The 17,533-nt window shown below is 42.9% G+C and overlaps 1 protein-coding gene across 1 annotated transcript in view; it reads right to left on the bottom strand.

Moving 5' to 3' along the window:
* Positions 1–17,533, bottom strand: part of LOC132405255 (uncharacterized) — a 103,727-nt gene that overhangs the window by 78,463 nt on the left and 7,731 nt on the right. The window contains exons 3-6 of the mRNA XM_059989939.1: positions 14,748–17,251; positions 10,603–12,960; positions 6,873–9,417; positions 3,368–5,850 (exon numbers count right to left, since the gene is read on the bottom strand). Of these exons, the coding sequence (XP_059845922.1) occupies positions 3,368–5,850; positions 6,873–9,417; positions 10,603–12,960; positions 14,748–17,251 (9,890 nt within the window). The remainder of the gene's footprint in view (positions 1–3,367; positions 5,851–6,872; positions 9,418–10,602; positions 12,961–14,747; positions 17,252–17,533) is intronic.

Genomic DNA, 17,533 nt, shown 5'->3' with positions numbered 1-17,533 from the left:
GATTTGAAGGTTTACACTGGCTTTTTGTATTCCATTAAGAGAATGTGTAGAACTCATACAACACGTGTCCAAAGCGCATCTGCGACGGTAAAAAATGTTCCTGCTTCTGTAGAGCTGAGCAGCTAGGATAAGTAATATTACTAGGAAGACTGATGAAATTACTCCTAAAGCTATAACCAAGTAAAGGCTTATTTGCGAAGGGAATCCCAGTTCGCCACTGACGCTGCTCGATTCTGAGAGAAGTTCTGTGTGACTGCCCTCAAATGTTAATATTATATTAATTGTAGCCTTAAGTGGTGGGACCCCATTATCAGTTACCACGACTACCACGCTTTGTTTTGTTGCATCTTCATTGGTAACTCGACGGCTTGTCCATATCTCCCCCGTGTCAGGTGCAATGGTGAAAAGACTAGGGTCGGTAACCTGGGCCATTTGGTAAGTAAGTCTTGCATTCTGTCCCGAATCTGCATCGACAGCAGATACTTTGGTCACCAGATAACCTGGTTCTGCTGATCTGGACAACGTCTCCTCTGCTGTCGAACCGTACTCGGGCCTTGGGGATATTATTACCGGAGCGTTGTCATTCTGATCCAGGATGACCACATTGATCGATGCATTCGTGCTCAGTGGTTGCTCCCCAGCGTCCGTAGCTTGGACTTCGATTTGAAATTTCTTCAGTTCTTCGTAGTCAAAAGAACGCTCAGCGGATATTACGCCGTTTTCTGAATTTATAGAAACGTAGCCGGATACAGGAAAACCGCCGGTCCACGTCTGAAGAATAGAATAAGACAGTCTGGAATTCTGATTTACATCTGCATCAGAAGCTGACACTGAATATATGGAACTGCCAATCACATTGTTCTCCGTCACATAGGCAGTGTACAAAGTCTGCGAGAAACGCGGAGGATTGTCGTTTACATCTGTGATCTTTAACTGAATAGTCTTGTTAGTGGTAAGCACAGGCAATCCCGCATCACTGCAGGTAATGGCGATGACATACTGAGAAGCCATTTCCCGATCGAGTAAATCTTTGGTGAGCAACCGGTAGTAGTTTTTAAACGTCGGGTCTAATTTGAAAGGAAGATTCTTTGGTATCTGGCAGCGAGTTTCTCCATTCTGTCCCGTGTCTGAATCGGTCACACTGATTAGGGCTACCATCGTCCCTGGCGGGACATCTTCGGCGACTGAACTTGTCAGAGAGGTCACTGCCACCTCTGGCGCGTTATCGTTCACATCTACGATTTCAACAAGCACATCGCAATGCACAGGTACAGAGAGGAATCCCCTGTCCTCAGCTTGTATGCTAATCTCCAACTCTGTTCCCGTTTCAAAATCCAGAGGCCCTTTCACTCTAATCTCTCCAGTTTTAGGGTCTATGCTGAAAAGTTCCCGTGCTTTGACAGAAGCGTGACTACCAAATGAATAAACTATCTCTCCATTGGAACCTTCGTCCAGATCGGTGGCATTCACTTTGATCACTAGCGTTCCCGTGGGTACATTTTCCAGCAATCTGACTCTGTAAAGCGCCTGGCTGAACGTAGGCATGTTGTCATTGGCATCCAAGATGCGGATAATAATCTGTGCGGTGCCCGATCGTTCAGGAATGCCCCCGTCAAGAGCCGTCAGCAGCAAATGCAGAGTAGACTGTTGCTCCCGGTCGGGAGCTCTTTCCATTACCAGAACCGGGAGCTTACCATCCCCACTGCGAGACTGTACATCCAGTTGGAAATATTGATTTGTAGCCAGTTGGTAGGTCTGCAGTGAGTTGCTGCCTACGTCCGGATCAAAAGCAGACTCTAAAGGGAAGCGGACTCCAGGCGACATTCCCTCGGATATTTCCAAACGTATCTCGTTCTTTGGGAACTGGGGAGCGTTGTCGTTTATGTCTACAATCTCCACCTCGATATGATACACATTCAGAGGTTCGTCAATAACTGCCTCCAGTGTCAACGCGCAACCGAGGGCTGAACCACAGATGAGTTCTCTGTCAATTTTCTGGTTGACAAGTAAAACGCCTTTGTCTAGTTTTACATACAGATACTGTTTCGTGGGACTGGACACAATACGGAAATTCCGAGCTGAGAGCTGCTCTACATCTAAACCCAGATCAGCTGCGAGATTCCCAATAAGGGCGCCCGACTGCAATTCTTCGGGAATGGAGTAACGTATCTGTCCAGAAATTAGCCTCCAGGAGAACACTGAACATAATAGTTGCCATTTTAACAACCAGTATATTTTACACAGTCCCATTTCACACAAAATGCATTCCGAATGCTTCAGCACGTCCCGGCGCTGCCCAGTCATTCACTGGAATAAAATGGTTATGTTTAAAAATTCCAAATACGGACTTCCATTCTACAAAAAAAAATACCTGCAGCTGTGATATGGCTTCGTGATTTCTCTTTGTAGTTAAATCTTGCCAAACCTTGTAAATATCACGATTCAGATACAATCTCACATCGCTTGCTATGTAATTTCATATTGCATCGGATCAGATGTGATGGCGGACAGGCGGCGTAAGGGGCCGTCAGGATCCCCATTCACCATTCAGCTTCTGATTGGGGAGTGAGGGCGCATTCGCTTTCAGCCAATCACAAAGACTCAATTTCTTAAAGCTGAAACACTGTTTCTGCTTTCGAAAACAAATATTTATAGTTGCACAATGGAAATTTGATTCTGCCTCCATTGTTACTCGCTTAGAGGTTTATACATTTCACTTAAATAGTTTTCAAGAGAGTTTCAAAAGGGAACACTTAAAGACCATTTATTTATGTACTAACTGTAAAATACTTGATCTTTTCTTGATAATTCCAAACTGAACTGCTTTAATATGTAACATCCACCTGTCTATTTCAGGTAATTTTGATACTCGCGTTGACCTTTGAATTATCAACATAAATGACGAAGAAATACAGTTACAAACAACATTATCACCAGGATTAAATTTACATTCAGAACAGCCTGAAATGCATTATATTCTTCAAACAATGCCACTAAAACGTGTGTGTATTTATAGCTACATATTAGTTCACATTTGCTTTCGATTCATTGATATAGTCTAAAATCATTTTCTTCTACTACGCATTGTAACCAAATGTGGCATATTTTAAATTGGCTGAAACATCCTTCGACATCGACAATAAATAACGCCTACGCGTTCAAGAAGAATGACCACAGTATAATTAGATAGCTTAAACGCACAGAAAAAAATGCTTTGCAGTTATGGATTGTAGATGCCAAAAGGAACTTCGTTTCGATGAGCAGATAATGCCACCAAGATGGACTGCAATAATATGGATTACTGCATATAAATGCAAACAAATCATACTTGTGAGGTATCTATTGCCTTTCTAGATGAATACCTCACCTCATTATTTACAGAGTTTCTACAATGTTCAGGTGCTTGGGTTTGCAGATATTTGTATTTCTCATTAGGCCTCCCCCCGCTTTTATATGTCACTGCAGTCAGGCTATGCGTATTGGGAAATGGGGAATCCCTCTTGGTAGAACCTATAGTTGAATTGGTTCCATAGCGAAAACTTTGAGAAAGCGGATCACCTCCGAATACCTCTACATAATTCGGAGGTATTTGAATGTTTCTGCTAGCTTTCTGAATCCCATTGAGAGAGCGTCCTGATTGATAACACCAGCAGATGTCCCCGTACCAACCGTAAACACCAAATCCACTCCTGCTTTTATGGACCTTCACAGCGAGGATGATTAAGATGAGCAGGAAAATGGATGAAATTGCCCCCAGAGATATCACCAAGTAAAAACTCAATACGGACTTGAAAGCCGCCTTCTCGTCCAAATCTGTGACCCCAGAGAGCAACTGGGCATCCCCGTCAACCACCGACAAACTGATGGTCAGGGAAGCTGAAAGCGGCGGTGTCCCGTTGTCTTTTACCACGATGGTTAACTTTTGCTTTGTCGCGTCCTTCTCCTCCATGGCTCGGATGGTCCACACTTCGCCCGTGTCCGGTGAAATGGTGAAAAGTCCCGGGTCAGTAGACTGGACAATCTGGTAAGAGAGGCGAGCATTTTGGCCCGAGTCAGCATCGATGGCGGACACTTTGGTAACCAGGTAACCTGGCTCGGCAGAGCGAGACATTGTTTCCATGACAGTTGACTCATGTTCAGGTAGTGGATGAACAATAACTGGCGCATTATCGTTCTGGTCCAAGATAACAATCTCCACCGAAACATTGCTAGTGAGTGGCGGGCTTCCGTTGTCCCGTGCTTGAACCTGGAACTGGAAGCCTTTGAGTTCCTCGTAGTCGAAACTTCTTTGAGAAAATACGATTCCATTCTCCGAATTAATATACACGCAGTTGGCTATTGACTCACCCCGAAGCTGGTTCTGCGTAATGGAATATGATACTTCAGCATTCTGTTTTAAATCGGGATCGATAGCTGTCACTGATAGGATAGAGGCTCCGATGACGTTGTTCTCCATCACATAGGCTGTGTAGGACGATTGGCTGAATCGAGGCGCGTTGTCATTTACATCAGAGATCTCTACCTGCATTGTTTTCTCGGAGGTGAGAGGAGTCGAACCTGAGTCACTACACTCTATAGTGACGTCATACTTTGGGATATTTTCCCGATCCAATTGGTCCACAGTCAGCAATTTGTAATAGTTTATTAAAGACGAATCCAGTTTAAATGGAAGATTATTTGGGATTTGACAATGGATCTCTCCGTTTTTTCCCGAGTCTTTATCTGTGGTACTAATCAGCGCTATCACAACCCCCAGGGAAGAGTCCTCTGCAAGAGGACTGAACAAAGACGTTACCTTAACTTCAGGGGCGTTATCATTCAAATCAGTAATGTCCACGTGAACACGGCAGTACGCAGGTTGCGGAGCAAAACCTTTGTCCATTGCCTGAATATTGATTTCAAAGGCACGATTTACCTCATAGTCCAAAATCCCCTTTACTTTGACCTCCCCTGTTATTGAATTGAGATCAAACATTTCACGCACTGTCGCCGAGGTATGGCTGGTAAATGAATACTCTAACTCCCCATTAGACCCGTCATCCAAATCAGTGGCATTAAGCTTGATTACAAGTGTTCCTTTGGGCACATTTTCATTCAGACTGACCCTGTAGACGGACTGGGCGAATACAGGAGAGTTGTCGTTGGCATCCTGTACTGTGACTAATATTTCAGCAGTGCTGGATCTTGGGGGAATCCCGCCGTCCTTAGCAATTAGTTGTAACCTGTGGGTTGCTTCTTTCTCTCTGTCCAGCGCCCGCTCCAGTGTTAACACTGGCAGCTTCTCCTCCCCACTGCGGGTCTCAATGTCAAGTGCGAAGTATTGATTCTCAACCAGGCGGTAGTCTTGTAAGGAGTTTGTCCCTACGTCCGAGTCGTACGCACACTCGAGGGGGAAACGGGCACCCGGCGTCGCCACTTCATATATTTCTAAGCGGACCTGATTCTTTGGAAAAATGGGAGCATTGTCGTTTATATCCAAAACCTCCACTTCAACTCTATAGACATTCAAAGGGTTTTCGATTACAGCTTCCATTGATAAAAGGCAAGTAAGGCTCGATCCACAAAGCTGCTCTCTGTCAATCTTTTCCTTCACAAATAATATCCCATTGTCTAAATTAACATCCAAGTATTTTTTCCCGAGACCAGGCGCGATGCGAAAATTTCGAGCTGTGAGTTCTTTCACATCTAAACCCAAATCGTCCGCGATGTTACCAACAAAGGCGCCAAGTTGTAGTTCCTCGGGAATCGAATAACGAATTTGCCCCGAAACTAGACTCCAGAAGAATAGACAGTAAAGGAGAAACCATTTTTTCAAGCAATATATTCTGCAATATCCCATTTCCGGCGAAAATCATTTCAAATGCTTCGGCGCAGCCCTGCTCAGTCCGCGAAACCGCCTTAATAAATGTCTTTCTATACAATTTTACATTGCTTTAGTAAAGAAATACCTGTACAATTTGAAAATCCACACATTAACTATCGCAGATGTTCCTATTTTTAAAATCCTTCAAAGGAGTATTCTCGGATCCTAATATAGCATTACGCAGCCTGCTGTCAATTTTTACACTGTAGCTGATCTTACGCGATGGTGGATAGGGAAAGATCTCCAGCCAACATCTGCCTTCTGATTGGTGAACGTGAGCATGTTCGCATTCAACCAATCACTAGGCTAAGCATCGCTTAAAGCTAGAACGTCTTTGAAAACCTCAGCGTAATCGTGGCATTTATAGTTGTACACTTAAAAATGTTTACTCTCCTTACTATCAATATTGTACATATTTTCTTTCTCAGAAAAGTTTTCAATATGATAAAACAGAACTTGCCGTCAAAATGACGACACATCTAATGGCAGTCATTCTTAATTGCCCAAGTTGGCAGAGCAACGTCTACTCATTCAATAACACCTGCAAAAGACCTTTTATTTAATTCATTATGAAGATATTTTTGAAAAATCAACAAAACTGAAGATGGTGAAAATAAAAAAAAACTGAATTTTGTAAACACACAGCAGGCCAGGAAACATATGCGGCAAGAGAAACAGATTTAACTCGGAAGCTCGAAGAACCTTTGCCATATCTGATTTAGTTTGTTTCCACAGATGCCATCTAACCTGTTATCTGTTTCCCGCGATTTTTCACTTGTATATTTGGAAGTTTTTTTTTTGTTAGAACACCGAACAGTGATCTATCATTATACAGTCATAACATATTGGTATTTTGGATGCTACTGTTCTTTTCATCATAATTTGCTGTATCTATAAGACTTACAGTAATTTAATACGGCACAATAACTGCAATTATAAATCTACCGAGCGCCAGATAAGTGCTGAAAACATTGAGCTTCTCGATGATCAGGAAAAGTAGAGAACATACGAGGATCCCGCTTTTCCTTTCCACCAGTTACGATCTTGACGTGTATGTAAATCAAACGGTTTCCTTTGGAAAGGCTTCTCACCTGAATAAAGTTTCTGCAACTTTCGGAATTTGATATTGGCGGAGTCTCGTTATTCTTGCTTGCAAGTGAGCTGCACGTGTTGCGGAACATGAAGTCTCCCTTCGTGGTGTGTGACGAAGAGCAACTATCATAGCGGAAACTCTGAGAGAGTGGGTCGCCCCCAAACACTTCCACATAGTTTGGGGGTATTTGAATGCTCCTGCACGTCTTTCGACTTCTCCTGCGACAGCAAGAGTTACGATCGTCAAACCCCCATCGGTTTTGGTTAACTTTAATGGCGAGCACCACTACAATTATTAGGAAGACCACAGACAGTAACCCCAAGGCCATGACCAAATAAAAGCTCGCGTCAGGGGCCAAAACAGCTTCTTCGGATAAACTATCCACCTCGGATAACGATTCCGAATAACCCTGTTCCAATGAGATTATGATGGTTAACGTGGCCGAAAGTGCTGGCTCCCCGCTGTCCTTCACAACGATGAGCAAACGTTGCTTCCTAAGATCTCTATCCACGATGCCACGCGTCGTCCATATGTCTCCTGAGTCTGAAGAAATGGTAAAAAGTCCGGGGGTTGTAGCTTGGGAAATCTGATAAGTCAGGCGAGCATTCTGGCCGGAATCTGTGTCGATTGCGGATACTTTGGTGACAAGGTAGCCGGGCTCTGCGGAACTCGACACTGTCTCGGTCACTGTCGAGCCATGTTCTGGTAGTGGATGAACGATGACTGGAGCATTGTCATTTTGATCGAGGATAATTACATCTACTGAAACGTTGCTACTCAGTGATACAGGCCCAGAGTCCTGTGCTCGGACACAGATCTCGAAGCTTTTCAGTTGTTCGTAGTCAAATGATTTCTGAGCATAGATGACCCCAGTTTCTGAATTGATATTCACGTAAGCGGATACTGGGAAAACCTGGTCCCGTGTTTCCAAGATGGAGTAAGACAATTGAGAATTCTGGTTCACATCCTCATCAGTGGCAGTAACGGAGAAGATAGAAGATCCTATAACATTGTTCTCCGTTACATAGGCTGTGTATGACGGCTGCATAAAGCGCGGAGCATTGTCATTTACATCGGAAATATCCACCCGGATGGATTTCTTGGATGTCAGAGGAGGAGATCCCTTATCACTGCACACGATGGTAACATCATACTTTGCGATGTTTTCGCGATCCAGCCGTTGCTCAGTTAATATCCTGTAATAATTCCTCAAAGAGGAATCCAGTTTGAAAGGAGAACCACTTAAAATTTGGCAATGTACCTGCCCATTATCTCCAGAGTCTTGGTCATTCACGTTAAACAGGGCGACAACTGTCCCGGGCAAAGCCTCCTCACTGACAGGACTGAATATAGAGGTCAGTGTCGCCTCAGGTGCATTGTCATTAATGTCAATAACATCCAGCAAGACTTCGCAATACACAGGCGTTGCAACAGATCCCTTGTCCGTCGCTTGGACGTTGATCTCAAAAATATCGTTTTGCTCATAGTCCAAATTATCTTTGACTCTGATTTCGCCGGTTCTGGAATCCAGACTAAACATCTCACGGACTCTGTTGGAGGCGTGGCTACTGAAGGAGTACACAACCTCCCCATTGGAGCCTTCGTCTAAATCAGTAGCATTTAGTTTGATGACCAGAGTTCCTTTGGGTGTATTCTCAAACAGTCTTGTCCTATACTCCGACTGTTGAAACACCGGCGCATTATCGTTCGCATCTTGGACAGTGACAATTATCTGAGCCGTCCCGGATTTCTCAGGGATGCCTCCGTCCTTCGCAACCAGGACTAATCTGTGGATCTTTTGTTTCTCCCTGTCTAGTAGCCGTTGCAGCACTAACACCGGTAGCTTGCCATCTCCGCGGCGTGACTGAATGTCTACGGTGAAATGCTCGTTTTCGCCCAGCTGGTACGTCTGCACCGAGTTGATTCCAACATCTGGGTCATAGGCAGACTCGAGGGCAAAGCGCGTTCCTTGCGCCGCAACCTCTGAAATTTCCAAGCGGAATTGTGCTTTCGGGAAACTGGGGGCATTGTCATTTACATCCAGAATTTCTACTTGAAAATGATACACAGTCAGCGGATCTTCGATCACGGCCTCTAGGAACAATATGCACGCAGAATTGGACCCGCAGATCTGCTCCCTATCAATTTTCCCTTTTACGTAGAGGATTCCACTGTCCAAATTTACATCGAGGTACTGCTTCCTGGGACTAGACACAATCCGAAAACTGCGAGCAGTCAGTTCATTCACATCTAAATCCAAATCGTCTGCGATATTCCCAACAAAGGCACCCAGTTGCAGCTCCTCAGAAACTGAATAGCGAACTTGTCCCGAAACTAGAACCCAGGATGATAACATACAATAACAAATTGACCATGTAAACAGCCAATAAAAATTAGAATATCCCATCTCCTGTACAAAGCATTGCAATGACTTCAGCGCGACACGCCATTCACCGCTTCTCTGGAATAAGATTCTACAATGCCAGCTTTACAGACAAAAGAGGCAATGTTGCATTAAGTACCTGTATTTTTCAAAGGTTATTGAGATTTCACTCGAACCATTCCATTTCATTTAAAATATCCAGCACTTTCGAATACAAAACCCAAATCCAGCGCTACGCGGCTCGCTATGCGGAGTTTTACACTGTATCTTATCATGCATAATGGTGGCTGGGAGAGAAGTGGGCAGTCCAGATCTCCAGGCACATTTCAGCTTCTCATTGGTGAACAGCCGTTCAACCAATCATCACGCAGAACCATTCTTAAAGCTATAATGCTTCTGGTAACCCCACCGTCATATTTATCATTGTACAATCTAAATTTCTGAAATAAGTTTATACAGTGGCTTGGAAATTTCATGTCCACTGCTAATTTTTGGTGTGTTTTCTGAAAGCTACTACGTTCAAACCCATTAAAATGACTATTTTTTGCTGTTTTGGAAGCATCTAAAATTGATGTACATGTTTTCATACTTTCAAAACAGATCGATTTTTATTTTACATATTTTAAAGCTTAATCCCCATTACATGGCAGTAAAATGTTATATAATAGGGATCGGGCATTCAAATACTATTAAAATAATTAAGCATCACAATTATATTATACTGTCATATAATTATGTACTATGACAACATGAAATTATATAAGCAAATGACTGTTGATTTTAGTTAACTGAGTAAAACACATCATTACACAAAATCTGAACATAAGTATCAATCTAGTACCATAACTCATGACATCAGTATCATGGCTGCAGCAATAATACTCAATTAGTTTCTCTGCCCCAGGACCTAGCGAATAAGCAGAGTGAACAGTATTTCGCATTTTCCTTCAACAAAAATATAGATACCAATAAATCCAGGACTTTTGTCCTTTAACCGTATATCCTCAATGGTAAGTTTTTTTGATTTCAATATGCAATGAAATAATAAAACAACATAAACGCACTGAAAGGCACACGATTCATAAGCAGAGCCGCTGGTCCTGAAATAGCGGCGGGAAATTCAGATCATATTGAAAGCAAATATAACTAATTTATAGATATTTCCCAAATCCAGTCTTCATGATCAACATATATTCAGTAAAAATTTATACATCCAATCCAGACCCATGAGGTGTTGTTCTCGCCATCGAATAACAACCTCACCTCATTTAAAGTATTCCTGTACTGCGCAGACTTGGAGGTTTGTAAAGTATCGCCATTTCCCAGAATGCCACCAGGAGTAAAATCCTTACGCATAGCTCCGCTGCTGGAAAACCTGAAATCCCTCTTCACAGAATGTGAACTTGAGCATGAATCGTAGCGGAAACTCTGAGAAAGTGGATCACCCCCAAATACCTCAACGTAGTTTGGTGGTATCTGGAGGGTTCTTTTGCCTCTTTGAAATCCATGTAACGAGTTTCTTACTGTAAAACAACCACATGCGCCAAGAGAAGAGGATCTATGAACCTTTATGGCGAGAATAATCAAAATCACCAGGAACACGGAGGAGGTGACCCCTAAAGCAATTACGAGGTAAAAGCTGGTATCAGAAGCAAACCCTGGATCCTCAGACAAACCGTTCAGCTCCGACAACAGTTGCCCATCATTTCCAACTAAAGACAGAATGATAGTCACTGTGGCCGTCAGTGGTGGTGATCCATTGTCCTTAACGCAGATGACCAGCCTTTGATTGACAGCGTCATTCTTACTAATACTGCGTATTGTCCAGATTTCTCCCGTGTCCGGTGAAATGGTGAAGAGACCGACCTCAGTAGCTTGGAGAATCTGGTAGGTAAGGCGAGCATTCTGGCCAGAGTCACCGTCGGTAGCAGAAACCTTCGTAACTAGGTAACCTGGTTCTGCGAGCCTGGATATGGTCTCTGACACAGTGGAGCCAAATTCGGGTAAAGGTTGCACGATTACTGGGGCATTGTCATTCTGATCCAAGATAATTACATCCACTGAGGCATTTCCAGAAAGTGGTGGGGAACCAGAATCCCGCGCCTGAACCAGGATCTGAAAGTTTTTGAGATTCTCGAAGTCGAAACTTCTCTGCGAAAATATAACACCGCTCAGCGAGTTAATCGAGACATATGCAGACACTGACATGCCCTGAATCTGACTCTCCAAAATAAAGTATGACACATCGGCGTTCCTATTTAAATCTTGATCGAAAGCAGTTACAGTGAAAATGGATGCACCTATGGCGTTATTCTCCATCACATAAGCTGTATATACAGGCTGTGTAAACTGGGGTGGGTTGTCATTTATATCCGAGACCTCCACCAGGATCGTTTTGTTTGATGTGAGAGGAGGAACCCCAGCGTCGGTGCACACAACAGTTACATTGTAGGCTGATACATGTTCACGATCCAGTCTCTCCCAGATAACCAGTTTATAATATTTTTGTAAAGAGGAAACTAGTTTAAATGGAAGGTCCTTTGGGATTTCGCAGTCCAAATCCCCGTTTTTAGCTGAATCCTTGTCTGTTGAACTAATCAGAGCCACCACAGTCCCCGGTGGGGAATCTTCGCCGATAGGACTGAATAAAGATGTCAGTGTAATCATAGGAGCGTTGTCGTTCTCATCAACAATGTTAACCACCACGTGACAATATACAGGAGTTGCGTTTGGACCCTGATCTTTTGCTTGGACATTTATCTCAAATACTCTATTTTCCTCGTAGTCCAAATTATTCTTAATTCTGATTTCGCCAGATTTGGAATCCAGCCCAAACATTTCACGAACTCTATTTGAAGTATGACTGCTAAACGAATACAATATCTGCCCATTGACTCCAGCATCCAAATCGGTGGCATCTAATTTAATCACTAATGTTCCTTTGGGTGCATTCTCTGGCAAACTAACTCTGTATAGAGGCTTGGGGAAAACAGGCGCGTTGTCATTGGCATCCTCAACAACGATCAATATCTCAGCAGTGCCAGATCTCTCAGGAACCCCTCCATCCGCAGCTATCAACACCAACCTGTGGGTACTTTCCTTTTCTCTGTCCAGCTGTCTTTCCAAGACTAAGACCGGTAATTTTTCGCTGCCACCCCGCGTCTCGACATCGAGAGAGAAATAGCCGTTCTCCAATAACTGGTAGCTTTGTACCGAGTTCGATCCAACGTCCGGGTCCTGTGCGCACTTCAGAGCGAACCGCGTTTCTGGGGCAGCCACCTCCGATATTTCCAACTTAAAACGACTCTCAGGAAAACTCGGGGCATTATCATTTACGTCCATAACGTCCACTTGAAAATGATACATATTTAGAGGATTTTGAATCACCGCTTCCAGAGATAACGTGCAGGCGAGGCTCTGCTCGCACAACAGTTCTCTGTCCATTGTTTCCTTCACAACTAAAACCCCACTGTTTAAATTTACATCTATATACTGCTTACTTGGTCCTGGCACAATTTGAAATCCGCGAGATGGAAGTTCCTTTATATCCAAATTTAGGTCCTCTGCGATATTCCCAACAAAGGCGCCGACATTCAATTCTTCAGGAATCGAATAACGTATCTGTCCAGAAATTACTTGCCAGGAAGGGATAAAACAATATAAAAGTTTCCATTTCATTAGCCAATATAATTTATAAAATTCCATTTCCAGCACAAAGCATTTCAAACGACTGAAAACAACGCAGCGCCGTTGAATAATTCCGGCTACAATGAATAAATCATGGTTAATTTTAACAATACAGCTGAATTGTACAAAATCTTTTGTACTGCTTAAAACGCCCGCTTTAGGATTTTCGACAAACCTTCTTATTTCTTCTAATTTCGCCAATAGATTATTATAAAGATCCGAATGTAAGGACAAGCAGCTCTAGTAAGGACAAGCAGATCTATCCATGATACACGGTTTCTACTCGTACACAATGGCGGAAGGGGAGGGTAGGACATCAAGGATCTCCAGTCACATTACAGCCTCTCATTGGCTAAAGAGACTGACATAAGTTCAGCCAATCACCACACGAGGCATTTCTTAAAGCTGGCGCAATTGTCTAAATTTTAAGTTGTACAATATAAAATCTAACACTTAGTTAATTTCACTATTCTAGATTCTTTTACAGCAATATTAAAGTTTTTAGTGCATTTTACACTTAGTTAATCAGTAATTCAGTCGAAATCAAGTTATATTTTACTGAATCTTAAACAGTTCAGTTCGCCAAAGAGAGTCGTACTTATCATTCCATATTTAACATTTAACATTCTGAAATAACTTGAATACGACCTCATAGTACGTTGGGCATTACAGCAGCACGTGAATATAAAATTGTTGAGGTGAAAAGAAAAAAACAATGATTTGACAATTTCAATACCCTCTTGATTGAAAGTGGGTGGGGGGGGGCAGGAATGATGAATAATGTTCAAAATGTAGCGAATCAAGTGGACAGTAACACTTACATCCGCGATGGTGCCCTGCACTACGGCCTTTGAAAGGACGAATTTTAAAGGGCATTTGATGTGCTTATACACTCAGTGGCTACTTTGCTAGGCTCATCCTGTACATAGTAAAGTGCCCACTGAGTGTATGTTCGTGGCCTTCTACTGCTGTAGCACGTCCACTTCATGGTTAACTTTCTGTAATGGCTAGGAAATGTTCTTGGCACTGCTAAATTTTGGTAGATTTTCTAAGAACTGGTACTCGTCAACCCATTGAAAGAGACTATTTTACGCAAATTTGGAAGCACCTAACAATTGATGTCCATGATTTCATACTTTTGAAACAGATCACGGGCACTTATTTTGCTTATTTTAAATATCTAATCCCTAATATATAACATTATAATGTCATATACATACATTATGACATTATATAAACCATTGACTGTTGATTTGAGTTATTTGAGTAAAACAAAATATTTCACAATTTCTCATTAGACATATCAATCCAATACCAAAACTCACGACGCCTGTGTATTGGGTGGATCAATAATACTAATTTCGTTTAAGTTTCCCCGGCGCTAGCGAAGTTCCTGGTCTTCCTGCTTTCCAACACGAAAATATAGCTGGTAAAAAATCCAGGACCACTGTTGTGCTTCATCAGTACATCTTCAAAGGTAAAATTTTCTAATACCCATCTGCAATAAAATGCTAAAACACTCTTATCGCACCAAAAGGCAAATGATTGATTAGCGGAAGTGCTGATCCAGAAATAGCGACTGGAAATTCAGAAAACCCTGTAATCTGATTGATTCATAGATATTTCCTAAATCCAGTCTCCATGATCTATTTTCAGTAAAGATTTGTACATCCAATTGAGACCCATGAGGTATTCTTCACGCCAGCGAATAAGAGCCTCACCTCATTATTTACAGTATTCTTGCACTGCGCAGTGTTGGCGGATTGTAAAGTATCGCCATTTCCCAGAATGCCACTCGGAGTAAAATCCTTACGCGTAGATCTGCTGCTGGACAACCTGAAATCCCTCTTCACAGAATGTGAACTTGAGCATGAATCGTAGCGGAAACTCTGAGAAAGTGGATCACCCCCAAACACTTCAACGTAGTTTGGTGGTATCTGGAGGGTTCTTTTGCCTCTTTGAAATCCATGTAACGAGTTTCTTACTGCAAAACAACCACATGCGCCAAGAGAAGAGGATCTATGAACCTTTACGGCGAGAATAATCAAAATCATCAGGAGCACGGAGGAGGTGACCCCTAAAACTATTACGAGGTAAAAGCTGGTATCAAAAGCAATCTCTGGATCCTCAGACAAACTATTCAGCTTCGACAGCAATTGTTCATCATTTCCAACTAAAGACAGAATGATTGTCACTGTGGCCGTCAGTGGCGGTGATCCATCGTCCTTAACACAGATGACCAGCCTTTGTTTGGCGGCGTCATTCTTACTAATACTGCGTATTGTCCAGATTTCTCCCGTGTCCGGTGAAATGGTGAAGAGACCGACCTCAGTAGCTCGGAGAATCTGGTAGGTAAGGCGAGCATTCTGGCCAGAGTCACCGTCGGTAGCAGAAACCTTCGTAACTAGGTAACCTGGTTCTGCGAGCCTGGATATGGTCTCTGACACAGTGGAGCCGATTTCGGGTAAAGGTTGCACGATTACTGGGGCATTGTCATTCTGATCCAAGATAATTACATCCACTGAGGCATTTCCAGAAAGTGGTGGGGAACCAGAATCCCGCGCCTGAACCAAGATCTTAAAGTGTTTGAGATTCTCGAAGTCGAAACTTCTCTGCGAAAATATGACACCGCTGAGGGAGTTAATAGAGACATATGCAGACACTGACATGCCCTGAATCTGACTCTCCGAAATAAAGTATGACACATCGGCGTTCCTATTTAAATCTTGATCGAAAGCAGTTACAGTGAAAATGGATGTACCTATGGCGTTATTCTCCATCACATAAGCTGTATATACAGGCTGTATAAACTGGGGTGAGTTATCATTTATATCCGAGACCTCCACCAGGATCGTTTTGTTTGATGTGAGAGGAGGAACCCCAGCGTCGGTACACAGGACAGTCACATTGTAGGCTGATAGATGTTCACGATCCAGTCTCTCCTGGGTAACCAGACTGTAATAGTTTCGCGAGGATGACTCTAGTTTAAACGGAAGTTCCTTTGTGATTTCGCAATCCAGGTCCCCGTTCTCAGCTGAATCCTTGTCTGTTGAACTGATGAGAGCCACTACAGTTCCCGGGAGTGAATCTTCGCGGATTGGACTGAAGGAAGATGTCAATGTAATCACAGGAGCGTTGTCATTCATATCAACAATATTAACCACCACGTGACAATATACAGGAGTTGCGTTTGGACCCTGATCTTTTGCTTGGACATTTATCTCAAAAACGCTATTTTCCTCGTAGTCCAAATTATTCTTAATTCTGATTTCGCCAGATTTGGAATCCAGCCCAAACATTTCACGAACTCTATTTGAAGTATGACTACTAAACGAGTACAATACCTGCCCATTGACTCCAGCATCCAAATCGGTGGCATGTAATTTAATCACTAATTTTCCTTTGGGTGAATTCTCTCGCAAACTGATCCTGTAGGCAGGTTGCGGGAAAACAGGCGCGTTGTCATTGGCATCCTCAACAACGATCAATATCTCAGCAGTGCCAGATCTCTCAGGAACCCCTCCATCCTTAGCTACCAACTCCACCCTGTGGGTACTTTCCTTTTCTCTGTCCAGCTGTCTTCCCAACACTAAAACCGGTAGTTTTTCGCCGCCAACGCGATTCTGAACATCGAGGGTGAAATAAAGATTTTCTACTAACTGGTAGCTTTGTACAGAGTTGGATCCAACGTCCGGGTCCTGGGCGCACTCCAGAGCGAAGTGGGTTCCAGGAGCAGCGACCTCTGATATCTCCATACTAAAGCGGCTGTCTGGAAATCTCGGGGCATTGTCATTTACATCCAAAACGTCCACTTGAAAATGATACACACTTACAGGATTCTGTATCACTGCTTCCACCGATAACGTGCAAGCGAGGTTCCGTTCACACAACTGTTCCCTGTCGATTTTTTCCCTCACAAATAAAACCCCATTGTCCACATTTACATCAAAATACCGCTTGCTAGGTCCAGGCATAATTTGAAAGCCGCGAGCCGAAAGTTCCTTTATATTCAATTTCAGGTCCTCTGCAATGTTCCCTACAAAGGCACCGGCATTCAATTCTTCAGGAATCGAATACCGTATCTGTCCAGAAATTGCTTGCCAGGAAGGGATAATGAAATATAAAAGTTTCCATTTCATTAGCAAATATAATTTATAAAATTCCATTTGCAACACAAAGCATTTCCAGGGATTGAGAACAACACAGTGCCTTTGAATAATTCCTGCTAAAAAGATTAAATCATTTTTCCATTTTGACAAATACAGCTGAACTGCATAAAACCATACGTACTGCTTATAAAATTTTGAGATAGGATTGCCCACAAACCATCCTCTTTCTTCTAATTTCGCCAATAGATGATTGTAAAGAACCGAATGTAAGGAGACGCGGCTCTATCCATGATACGAGGTTTCTACTCGTACATAATGGCGGAAGGGGAGGGTAGGGCGACAGGGATCTCCAGTCACATTGGATCCGCTCATTGGCTAACGAGGCTGACAGAAGTTCA

Source organism: Hypanus sabinus, chromosome 15, assembly GCF_030144855.1.
Source record: "Hypanus sabinus isolate sHypSab1 chromosome 15, sHypSab1.hap1, whole genome shotgun sequence".
NCBI classification, from domain to species: Eukaryota; Metazoa; Chordata; class Chondrichthyes; order Myliobatiformes; family Dasyatidae; genus Hypanus; species Hypanus sabinus.
This window is presented reverse-complemented; position numbering and strand designations above follow the sequence as displayed.